The 13804-nt window shown below is 32.2% G+C and overlaps 1 protein-coding gene across 1 annotated transcript; it reads right to left on the bottom strand.

Annotated features, from left to right (window-relative positions):
- Positions 1-5673: 5673 nt before the first annotated feature.
- Positions 5674-7078, bottom strand: LOC116029732. The gene is made up of 2 exons (XM_031271775.1): positions 6897-7078; positions 5674-6436 (listed from the first exon to the last, which is right to left on the bottom strand). The coding sequence occupies exons 1-2, from the start codon at positions 7076-7078 to the stop codon at positions 5674-5676; spliced, it is 945 nt and encodes a 314-aa protein (XP_031127635.1).
- Positions 7079-13804: the final 6726 nt, after the last annotated feature.

Genomic DNA, 13804 nt, shown 5'->3' with positions numbered 1-13804 from the left:
TATTATGCATTTGTTCCCTTATTTGCAATATTTCTAAATCCTTTTGATATAATAATTCTAAACTTATTTTACAACTTATAATATGTTGATCAATATCTCTATTATATCCTAACTTTTTTCCTGCGATTAGTTCAATTCTTTCCATCTTTCACTGAATTATCCCAATACTGTTTAAATAAATTATTTCTCTATTATATAGTCTTTTAGCAATTTTAATATCTCCTTTTAAATTTTCATATTTATTTTTAAATTCTATCCATTCTGGATCATTAGGATTCATTATACTTAGTAATTCTTCTAATCTCGCTTGATTCCATAATTTCTACAATTTTTCTACTCAATTTTAAGTATTCTAAACAATACATCTTTATCCACTGCAATTTAATTTTAATATTTCTTGTTTTCTGTAATAGATTAATATTCTAACATCTCTATATATTCTATATAAAATTCCTAAAGTCTGTGCTAATCTTTTACGTTCTTGTCTATTATTCCAGTCAGTATTCTCAAATTCATCTTCTAATACTTTTATTTTTCTTAATGTATCACTTTCTATGCTTTTTAAATTATATAAATTAATTTTGAAAAAACTCATTCTTTAAAATATGTATCTTTATCTGGATTTGCTTTTAAGTATTTTTCTCTATAATTTTTCAAAGATTCCAACTTCTTATATAGGATTGCTAGATTTTCTTCTTGTATTCGTATATTGTTTGCATTTATTTGACTTCCAATAAATCCTAAATTTGTACTTTGGCTATATAGTAATAGTAAGTTTCTACTATGTTCTATCTTTAATTCTGTTCGTACTATTTTTGACTGTATATTATTTATATTAATTATTGCTATTCCTGGCATCTTAATCTTAATCTTTTTTCTAAAATATTTTCTAATACTTCAGATCTTTTTTCAATTCTTATTTCTTCTATTTGTTGATTATAAATTTCTATTTTTTCATCGATTTTACTTATATTTCTAATAGCTTGTTTATATTTTTCAACATGTTATACTTTTCCTGTAGTGTTATAAAAACAAGTGATATATTTATTTTTATGGTAAGTACAAATTTTTCTCCAATCTAATTGTTCACTAATCAATTTATTTCTATTATCAATTAATATATCTATATTTTTACTCGTATTACTAGTTGAAGCTTCATTATTATTCATTTTTTTTATGTAAATAGGTAACTTAATAATCTATGTCTTAATTTTGCATTATCTTTAAGTGCTTCCTCATTTATTCTTATTCCTTTTATCAATTCTTTGTATTCATCACAATCTTCTATCCATATTTTTGATTCTTTATGTTGTTCTAATTCTATTAGATCTTCTTTCAAAGTTCTTATGTCTGATTCTAATTCAAGTAACATACCTCCAGCAACTTTCTTTGTCATAATATTGTCCTTATCTCCTTCTTTCCAAGCTCTGATACCAAATTCGAGAGTTTCAGTTATTTACGAAAATGCCACCGCGTCATTTTTTTAAAATTGCATCTGATTCGTTGATCTGGACAGGTGGACGGCTGTGGAGCGTTCTCATTTCCTACCTGGGCGAGAGTTCGCACCAGAGTGCCACCCTATATATATATATATTTATATATATATATATATATATATATATATATATATATAACTTTTATAACAATTTCGATGGTATGTACATCAAAGATAATTGTAAGTTTTTTTATGTTGATTTTAGAAAGCAGTTTTTTTATGTTGTTAATCAAATGCAATTGCATCCAACCTTCATTAGAAAATTAATAACATAACATCTAATAATATTTTAATAAAATATTAATGTACATAACGATCTTTAGTCTTTTTTTTGTGCTTCGGAAGAACCCCATAGGGAGACTATCTCACTGTTTGGACATAAGTACAATGCTCATCGGCATGAAGAATATCTTGCAAAGCCCTTGACAAAAATAAATAAAATGATAGTATAAAAATGATAAATAAATAATTAAATACATAAATCTAAGAAATGAGTAACTACCATTATTTGTAAAATAATATTTTGGTTGTTGCTCATTGGTTCTACATTTCTACTCTGTTAGAAAAAATAAATAAACATCTTTGACTCATAATTAGCAGTCTAAAATTTATTAATAAATCTAAAATATTTAATTTGAAATATTTAAATAAGATATCTTAACCAACATTACAGAATAAAATTTAGTGTGCCAAATATTCATTCACAATAATAACGATTCGATATTGATATTAATATTTATTAATAAGAAAATTACAATTTATTTTGTGATATTATTATTTATTAATAAGACCATTACATTTTATTTTGGATTACAAAAACTATTCTAACACGGGTGACATGTTTACTATTTTAAATTAACACACAAATAACACTTTTTTTAAGAAACCGATATAATACCAAAATTAGTTCATTGTAGTTATTTTAGAACTTCATTTTTAATTTTTATTTTTTCATTGTAAATAAACTTTAGTCATTACAAACTTTCTATAACTTAATGAAAATTAGCGTGAAAAATTAAGCATATATTTTTTTTTTTGGAAAAACAAAGTTCTAATTTCTTTTATGACAACATGTATAATATATAATTTTCTAATTTTATAATAATTTATGACAATATATATATGTGTGTGTGTGTGTGTGTGTGTGTGTGTGTGTGTGTGTATAAAGCTTACCAAATAAAATCATTACTAAATTAGTTAACAGATTTCAAATTTCAAACTAAAATTTTTTGTCTACAATGAGAGGTAAAATGATACTTCTGTTTTAATATATACTAGTATATTACCCGTGCGATGCACGGATAAATTTTTTTATTATTATATATTTTTATTTACATAATAAAATTAAAGATTAAATCCACGTGTGTATGTAATTATCTTGGAAAATTTGATATGTAATATGATTTATATAATTATATTATTACTAAAATAAATATGAGAAAGCAGGAAAATAATTTTAAAACGCATTAAGATGAAAAAAAAATTGTAATCAAACTGTATTTAATGTTTTTTTAAATTACATGATTTAAAACTGTTTTGTTCCCATAATTGATTTATGTAAATTTTTGTTGTAAAATAAATATGTTTGAAAGGGAAAATTATTAGGCAATTATATTAATATTGACATATTATGCAATTATATATATATATATATATAGTAGAGAGAGAGGGAGGAGGGGGGGGGGGGAGGGAGAGAGATAAAGGTTACAACAAAATTACCATAATAATTACATTGAACAATGTCAATAATAATTTATATTCTACTTATAATGCTATACCTAAGTATATTATTTTTCACCACGTGCCTTTACTTTTTTTCCTCCCTCTCCATATCTGAATGATTAATTGTAATAGAAAAAAAATTCAACCTGTATTTAATTGTAATTATATTAATATCCATATAATTATTATTAACTTAATTATCATAAAAATTATTAATAATCATACTAATATTTATGTAATTAATTCCTTAATTACCATAAAAATTATTGTGGTAATTAAAATATTATTTCCTGTTTTAATTGAAACAGGAAACAATTTTCATTTTCACAAAATTTTATAAATTCTTTTTCATGAATCAAATGGTGGAAATAATATTTGACTAAGTAGACAATCCTTTGATGCACCCACCCGTATTATGTATTAACGTATGCTATAGATATTGATCTTTGTACAGATTCAGAAAGAGTAGAGAAAACGGAGAAGAGAAGAAAAGAGACGACCTCCACTTCCCATTCTCACTTCCAATGAACAACGCAAAATGCCTTATATCTTCCCCTCTCATCGCCAAGCAATCCCATCCTTCACGGGTATTTATATCAATCTGCATTTATTCTCCACCGCGATGTTTTCTTGTGAATTTTCTTGATTTCGTGCTCACATAATGCAGAAATCTTGATTTCGTGCTTGCATAATGCAGATCTCATTTCACTTGATACATTTCTTGGCTATCACAATGAGTAAGCTGCACTGGTTCTGAAATTTTAGATTTGTAAAGTACATGATGTTGTTGATATAGGGTCGATTATGAATTATGGAGTAGTGCAGTGATGTGGAGGGAGTGGTTGTGTGTATTTGGAGATTATGGGAAATGGGAAAATTTCTGACATTTTTAATCTCAACTTGATACCTTTTCTTTGCTTTTTAGGAAGAAATATAAATAGTTCATAATTTAGTCTTTCTGTTGGGTGTATACAATTGTATAAGGATTGCATATGGCGTTAAAATGATCTTTTGAAATCACTAACCAAAAAAAAAAATCTTGAAACTGTAAGGAAATACTTACGTTTTCATGGGTGCAACACCAATCCATTGTATTTACTGTGCAATGGAATAAGGGAATGAGATCAGCGAAACCAAGATAGTATTTCACAAAGAACGGGAAGAATAAGGATGCAATGCAAAATGAAGAATTATGATTTCTTCCATTCTATTTATCGGGTGGTGGAGAACGAGAGAGTCACCTTTCACGGAGAACGGGAAAAAGAGGGATGGACAATTGTGATTTATTTAGTCATCAATCCATTGTATTTATAGGGGTAAAATGTGAGATCAAAAGGAAAGTGCATGTAAATGTGTAATCAATTATTTAAAGCTTTTAAATACTAATTTTAAATGACATTTTAGTCCAGTGTTGGTATTACTAAAATGTCCTTCAATTTGGGCGGGAAAAACTGTCCAGGCACTTCTGTTATTATATATATATATATATATATATATATATATATATATATATTTACCGTTTTTCACCGATTAAGAATTATTGCCTTTTATATAATGTATGTTGGTATGCAATTTCTCTTTTATTGTATGCAATTTGTCTTTATTAAATCATTGCAATTGGCATCACTTTCCTTTCATTGCAATTTTCATTTATTAATAATAATCACTCCTGTTATTATCCGATCATTATTATTATATTAAGAATTTGCAATTTGCCTTTATTTTAACTAGTATTTTACCCGTGCGATGCACGGATAATATTTTTCTATTAGATATTTAAATAATAAAATTAGAGGTTAAATTATAAACAATAAATAATTATAATATTTTTTAGTGTATATTTGTTCAATGATAAGATAAGTGTAAAAGTATGAATAATATATGTCTCGATATGTAATTGTATTACTATCTAAATAAATATGGGAAAAAGTGTAAATAATTTTAAAAATCATTAAGATGTGCAAAGATAATTGGAATCAAACTGTATTTTAAAGTTGTTTTAAATTACCTAATTTAAAATAGTTTTGTTCCCATAATTGTTTTTTTTTTTTGTATAATAAATATGTTTGAAAAGTTAAAAAAAATTATACAATAGTCTGAAATTAAAAGTACTCGAAATTAAAACATAATGATTTTCATTGCTACTGTAGTAAATTTTATTTAGAAAGTAAAGAAGATAATAAATTTAATAACAACTATAATATTAAAATATTATTTTAGAATGAAGTCGAATATTTACAAATTCTGAAAAACTTTCTTGTATACAATGTTTGCTGTTGAAGTTGTTCTGGTGCTTTCACTGTCACAAATCAATATTTTCGACCCCTCTGGAGTAGTGACCCTGGAAACTACAACATATAATTGTCCATGACTAAAGACAAGTTTTTTCAAGAATAGGCCTACATGAGAAAGCGGTTGTCCTTGACTCTTATTAATCGTCATTACATATGAGACAATTAATGGAAATTGTCTTCTTCGAATTTAAAGGGCAACCTCAAGTCTAATGGAGTCAATGACATTCTTGGTATTAGTACTTTCTCACATGCACTGCTTCCGGACAATACCCTTGCTTCCAGAACATAGTTTCCAAGTTTAGTAATTACCATTCTTGTGCCATTACATAAACCAATTGAGTGGTCAATGTTTCTTAAGAGCATAACTGGAGTGTCAACTTTCAATGTCAATGCATGATTGGGTACACCTGAACACTTGATTCCATTTAAAAATTCTAGAGTGTGAACATCAACTAACATATCAAAATTAGAATCAGATTTGCAAGTACTATCACAGCTCAAATATGTACTTCCTTCAGACGTGTTTAAAGAACTCATATATTCATTTATAGAATGTACCATGTCAAGTGTTGGTGCCAATATCGCCCTGTTTTGTAAGTACGATGGATCATCAATTATACTTGAGAATGATGGATACGTGCTTTCCACAATTGCTTTAATGGGATCTGTAGAATACTGTAAGAGTATGTGTCCAGGTATCTCTATGTATTCACATTCATCTGTTTGCCCCTCAATTTTGCCATCTCCAATTTTCGCAATCCATTTAGAAAATTGTTTCAGTTGTGCATAATCATTATTTGAGGTTGAGTTTTGGAGTCTCATATTCTTTGTCAAACGTAGCACTTTGCAATACCTCCATAGGTAAGATGCATTTATTGTTGCATGCAAAATATCTTGCCTCAGTAGCCATTTTCTCTGTAGCCATCTTCACCATAAGGAAAAAGTAACGGATATTGCAGACCAAGGTAAGCAGGATGTAATTCAGTAATACGTTGCAATTATATTCACCCATTTGAGTCTCTATTATTATGTCCCTATCCCCCATCGTTTCGTCAAAATCACCAACAATTAAAGCAGCTACTTCAGATACTGATGGAATATTATACGTTCTTGCATCCCTCTTTCTCTTACCAATAAGTTTTAGCCTTACATCTGTACAACCTTCGTCTTGGATTTTTTTTCCCACTATTCTAAAAGACTTCACCAAAACATTGTTGAGATCTAGCATGTTTCATAAATCATTTACAATTTCAAGGTGCAGGTCATCATTGTTTTTAGTTTGCCTGTAACAAATGCTAACACGTTTCATGTGTCTAAATAAAATTAAACAATTCAGTGAAAAAATTATAGATCGCATGATTTGTCTAGGTAAATCTAGGGCTAACCTCACAGAATGTATCCAATTTCTGACTTCATTCTGGGTCTCATAAATGTAGAGTTGTGCAAACTTAGGCCTCTCACCTTGAACTGGCAAAAGACTTCCAATTAGATGGAAATTTTGACCATGCAGTTTAAATATTGGAGGAGAATTGCCTTGGTTTTGAGTGGAATCAATCTTGCCACCCATGGAAGTGAAGGAGAACATGTTATTGTAAGACCGAATATTGTCTAAAAAATGCTTGCTTTTATTTGATGTTTCAAAATATAACTTGTGCAAAATTTCAAGAGGTCCTTTTAATGGTGGCAGTTTAATTTTACCCTGAAAGCAGCATAATGAATACTTTTATTCCTTACTTCTATATCTTAACTCTAATCTTTCTTCGTACCAAAATGTTGTAGAACAATGTTGGCATATATAGTCTGGATTTCCAAAATCCCAATATTCTGAGTAATTATATCAAAACATTATTATGACAAAATATTATTAACAAATTATTTAAAATACACACATTATTTAGTAGTTATATTAAGAGTCATTTCCATTTTTGGTCCTATTGTTATTGGAGCATTGCCAATTTTAGTCCACTTCATTAATTTTTGTCACATTGTGACCAGTCTTATTTAGTCCTTGCCACTTTTAGTCCACCGTTAAAATTTTTGTCAAATTGTCGTCCAAAATAGGGGCATTTTTTGTCTTTTCATGCTTTGGTCATCTCCTTGACCCTTTGTAGTGGTTTTCGTTACACATTTTCATCCATTGAAGAGGTCCGGCGAAAGCCATGTGAGCCACATTACAAAGCCATGGCTTTCGCTGGACCTCTTCATTGGATGAAAATCTGTAAGGAAAACCACTACAAAGGGTAAAGGAGATGATCAAAGCATGAAAAGATAAAAAAAAAATACCCCTATTTTAGACGGTTATTTGACGAAAATTTTAACAGTGGACTAAAAGTGGCAATGACTAAATAAGACTAGCCGCAATGTGGCAAAAATTAATGAGGTGGACTAAAATTGGCAATGCCCCAATAACAGTAGGACCAAAAATGAAAATGACTCTTATATTAAAAAATCATTATTGAAACATCTATACAATTAAATGTGTATATGTAGTGAAATACTAATAGTACAAATTATTATACAAATACAGTGACTTTGTTTAAAATAAAGGTTACCATTATTAGTATCCATAGAAGAATAAGTTAATGATGGTGAAGGTACTGTGTTGAATACAGGATTGAAATGGTCATCTCGGTTCCCTACTATTAAAAAAATTATTTGAAACATAGATTATAAATTCTTAGTCATGACATTATTAATTTTTTTTTAAAAAAACACATACCGTTTGTGATATCACTTAAAGGATATCTTATTTGTTGGGAAGAAATTCAAGTGGATGTAGATGCACCATACTTATTTTGCAATGCATTATTGGTAGCTGACAATTTACCGTTTATCCCTACTAAAAAATATTTCAGTTTTTACTCCTAAAACAATATAATAACAATTTTAAATGTTTGAATAATATAATGTAGATAAACGATTATTTGTATGATTACAATAAACGCAAGAAACTATTTTAAAAGTTCCATTTTTATTAATAGATGTAGTACTTGAAAATGTGTGCAATGTAGTCATACCTTCCAAATTTTGACCAAATGTGAATAGTATCTTATTCTTGGTAGTAGCCATAACATCATTGTTAATCACTAATCTTAGTGTTCCTGATAGTTGAATTTAAGAAATACATAATTATATAGCTGTTTATAAAATTATGTAAGGACAAAGGAGTATGAATGATTGCAAGCAAAAAAAAAAAGAAAAAAAAATTGAAAATATGCATTGCACCCAAAATAGATTGAAAATAATTATAGAAATACTACTACTGTATTTATTTAGTATCATATTTTATTATTATTGAAAATGCAATTATGGCCTTTATCTGTTAATTAATGTTTTGTAAATTTAAACTTTTTAATTGATTTCGAAAAATGTAGTTTTTGAATTGTTTAAAAAAATCCTTAATTGTAATAGTAGGTACAACTAATAAAATAATTGCAAGAAACATTTTATTAAAAAAATTTCATTGTAATGTTTATTTTAACACTATTATATATATATATATATATATATATATATATATATATATATATATCAAAAGCTTAGGAGAGCTATTTATTTATCCTATTAAAAATATGAATATTTGTATTTTTTTTAAAAAAAATTGAAAAATACAAAAATAATACTTTTTTCTGAAGAAAAAAAAATAACAAATATAATTTCTACTTTTGTGTTATTCCATTAACATATTAAGATAAATAGAAAAAATTAATAAAATAGAATTGAAATGAAATTAAATTGATTTCTGGCCTACTCTTTTATGAAAACACAAAAAAAAAAATATTGATAGAAAAAATAAATAAAAAAGAAATAGTATTTTTTACGCTACAATCGTGTTCTTCTTCACATTGTCATTTTTTTCTTTACATTATTATTATTATTATTATATTATTATTATTATTATTATTATATAAAAGATACTCGATAATAAAAATCCATATAGTATTCCTAATTCCTAAGCTTATAAGTATATCAATTCCCAAGCATTGTCTTTATAAAAAAAAATCAAAGAATTCCTAAGCTGATAAGTATGTCAATTCCCAAGCATTGGCTAACAAAAAAAAACCTTAATTATTAATTTAATGAAAGAATATATTATCGTCCGTATGATTTTTGGGACTTCTCCGTGACTGTTTTATGGAGGTTGATTCTAGCAGCTGCTTCATGAGTATTATAGCTTAAATGTGTAGTTTGAAAAGAGTATGGAATAATGTACCTTAAAACAGAGTTGAAAGACAAAAGTATTGTATTCATACTCATGTGATGTAATATTTTAGTTAAAAGAATGATATATATTTTGATTCTGCTCATATTTTGAATGATTTTCAATGAATATTTGATTTTATTCTACACCACAATAAATTCAAAAAATTTATAATTATTTTATCGGTTTGGTACATATAAAATAAACGATTATGCTCATATTTGTAATGATTTTCAACAATATTTATTTTATTTATTTTACATTGTGGTGTTGACAGAAATAATATCCGTAATAACTAATTGAATATATTCTATTAAGGAATTAATAGAAATTTTTATAATTAAATAGTATAATCAAGTAAGTTAATTAAAATAGATTGTAGTTAGGGTGCTTGATTATGTTCAATTGTTTCTTTTGATTAGGCTATTTTTTTTTTATTTAATACAGTTTGATTCCTTTTTTTTGAAAGGTAAACAAAGCTGCATTAATAACCAACCAAATGAGCAATACAGGCCGGTGGAACAGACATCCACGACCCTAGGACAGACATAGAACCTGTTGCCCGTGCTAAGACATGAGCTACATGATTCGCTGACCTTCTGACATGGTGAACAGACACATTCCCTATGTCATTGGCAATACTACGACATTGCTTAATTAATAAACCTACGTACGACAAATCCAAAATACATGAATTAAAACTAGAGCAGAAATTTAAATTATCAGTTTCTAGAATAAAATTGGCGTAGCCATTGCTCTTCAACCATGATAGTGCCTCCCTAACCGCCATGGCTTCTGCTAAGTACGGGTCATTGCCACAGTCAAGACGAGCATTAAAGGCTGAGGCAAAAGCCCTAGTGTGGTCCCTTAATACCAGCCCGAAACCAGCACCATCCCCATACACTGCCGCATCCACATTGCATTTGATCCGGTTAGGCGGTGGTGGAATCCAGCTAGCTTCACTCGGACTGACTCCAGCAGCAACATCCCCCCTACTATATACCGAATACCATAGGTCACACATCCGCACAGCGTGGTTTAAAAGATTAGCAACGCACAAGGGCTTACCCTTCCAGACCACATCGTTCCTTGCAGACCATAATAACCAGAGCTTTGCTGCTACATGGATCGCCTCCTTCACACTCGGACTGCACAAACAACCATTTACAAGCATGATTAAGCTATCATGGTGTGAAATGGAAGAGTTATGCCAAACCTGAGCTACAGTCAGGCATGAACAAAACAGATGGTCCATCGTCTCCATATCAAAGGAGCAGAACGGACACCCACCCCCAGCCCACACATGTCTAGTTTTTAATGTTTCACGAACCGGCAGAACATACCTCATGCATCTCCAAAGAAAGTTCTTGACTTTTGGGGGAACCGGCAGTTTCCATAGCTTCCTCCACTCAACAAATTGCATTTGTGGATCTGCATGTGTATAATTCGGTGTTAGAAGTCTGTAACCTTGACGAACAGAATAAATACCACGTATATCACCTTGCCAACGCCACACATCGTGAGAATCGGGCGAGACTAGGGTGGCCAGTATCCTAGGTACATCCGAAGGCTCGAATAGATCCTTAATAACATCCTCATCCCAGGAGCCTGATTGGTTCATTAACCCATTGACCTTCGCTTGTGCAAGAGATGTAATGCATGGAGTGTGGAGCTTTGGATCATTTGAATCCGCAAGCCATGGCGTGCCCCAAATCATAGAGTCCAGTCCATTCCCAATCCGCTGCACCACCCCCGTCCTTAGTAGTGTTTGGCCTGCCAATATGCTCTGCCAAATATAACTTGAGTTAGAGCCGAGCTTAGCATTGCTAACTAAGGAATCCGGATTAGATAACAGACGCCACCCTTGCTTAGCCAGGAGAGCAACATTAAACTCATGGATCCTTTTGTAGCCCAGACCACCGTAATGTTTTGGGGTACACAATCTATCCCAGCTTAACCAATGGATTCCCCCGCTGCCTGAGTCCCCACCTACCCACCAAAACCGATTCATTAACTTCTCAAGGCGATTACAAATTGACTTCGGTAGTAGGTAAATTGACATGGCGAAAATTGGGAGGGCCTGCGCTACGCACTTCAGAATAATCTCTTTTCCAGCCTTGGAAATAAATTTATGACGCCATGAATCAAGCCTTTCTTTTAGTCTCTACTCCAAAAACCGGAACGTAGCAGTCTTGTTTTGCCCCATAAATGAAGGCAGACCAAGATATTTGCCTAAATCAGTAGAAGTACGCACATTCAGGAGAGTCGCTACAGCCTCCCTCGATTCAGTAGACGTGCTAGGGCTAAACATGATATTGGACTTCCCATAATTTATTGCCTGACCTGAAGCTCCACAGTACATGTCGAGGGCGTTCTTGATTGCCTGAGTCTCCCTTAGGTTAGCCTTAAAGAAAAGAAGGGTATCATCGGCAAAAAGAAGATGTGAAACGGGTGGGGCACCTCTCGCAACTTTAACACCATGGATGTCTCCTCGAGCCTCTGCCAATTGAAGCAAGAGCGAGAGACCCTCCGAGCATATAATGAACAGATATGGCGAGAGGGGGTCACCTTGCCTGATGCCCCTAGTCGGAACTACAGTACCAACCGACTCACCGTTAACCGTCACATTGTAGCGAATCGTGGTGACACACATCAATAGTAGTTGGATCCAATCTTGGTGAAAACCCAGTGCAACTAACATACCCTCCAAAAAAGACCACTCCATTCTATCGTAAGCCTTGGCCATGTCAAGCTTCAATGCCGCCCAGCCATCTACACCTTGACGTGATTGTTTTAAATAATGCCCAATCTCTCCAGCTACGATGATATTGTCAGACAACAGCCTGTTTTTCACAAACGCACTTTGGCTAGGAGAGATAATATCATCGAGTACTTCCTTCATGCGATTAGCCACCACCTTAGCGATCACCTTATAGGCTACGTTACAAAGCGCTATCGGCCTCAAATCAGCCACTGTATCTGGCACCTTTTTCTTTGGGATAAGAACAATGTTCGTGTCATTAAGTCCTTGTGGCATGGAGCACGTATTTAGACAATTTAGAACAAAGCAGGATAGATCATGCCCCACTACAGACCAGAAACGGTGATAGAAGGCCGGAGTCATGTCATCCGGCCCAGGTGATTTCTCTGGGGCCATCTCGAAAACAGCTATCTTGACTTCCTCGTGTTTGAAAGGCCTCAGTAGCCTTCTATTCATATCATTCGAAACACGGGTTTGCACATTATGAAAAAAAGCCACGTTAGTGGTTGCCGTTTCAAAGATTTCAGTATAGTAGCGTAGTACCTCGGCATCAAGGGCAGGCCCTTCTACCCAGTGACCGTCACGATCCTTCAATTTCACCAAACGGTTCTGCCGTCTCCTCGCCGTGGCCGCTTTATGAAAATACTTTGTATTACTATCGCCCTCCTTCAGCCACAACTGCTTCGATCGTTGACGCCAAAAGGTTTCCTCCTGAGCAAGGAGTACTAATAGCTCCGACTCCAGTCTCGAGTATGCAGACAAGGCCCCTGGTGTCCGATTTTCACGAAGAGCATTCAACTTGCTGCGCAGAATTGAAATTCGGTGACCAAACTTGGTATAATGAGCCCCTCCCCACTTCCATAGTTGTTGCCCACAGCCCAGAATGCGGTGTTGAAACGGCTGACCGGTACTAAGCCCCCAAGCACGTTCAACAATTGCCATGCAGCCTTCATCATATAGCCATGCAGATTCAAATCTAAATCTGCGTGTTACTGGCCGCGACGGGTGGGACTCCACGTCAAGGTGGATAGCATTATGATCCGAGGTCAATGTAAGAAGATTATGCACTGTCGCATCCTCAAAAAGCTCTGACCACTCTAACGTGGTCACAACCCTGTCTAGCCGCTCCTCCACCCATGCTTCCGAACCCCGGCCTCGTTCCCATGTAAAACGATTACCAACCATACCCAAGTCCATGAGCCGACAATCCTATAGCGCATCTGTGAAACCCTGTATTAGGGTATTTGGATGCGGATGCGGACCTCTCTTCTCAGACTGACAAGTTAAGTCGTTGAAATCCCCGAGAACCACCCAAGGCAAAGTGGAGCGGT

The sequence above is a fragment of the Ipomoea triloba genome, chromosome 9 (genome assembly GCF_003576645.1).
Source record: "Ipomoea triloba cultivar NCNSP0323 chromosome 9, ASM357664v1".
NCBI classification, from domain to species: Eukaryota; Viridiplantae; Streptophyta; class Magnoliopsida; order Solanales; family Convolvulaceae; genus Ipomoea; species Ipomoea triloba.
The sequence above is the reverse complement of the archived record's forward strand: the minus strand, read 5'-3'. Positions and strand labels throughout refer to the sequence as shown.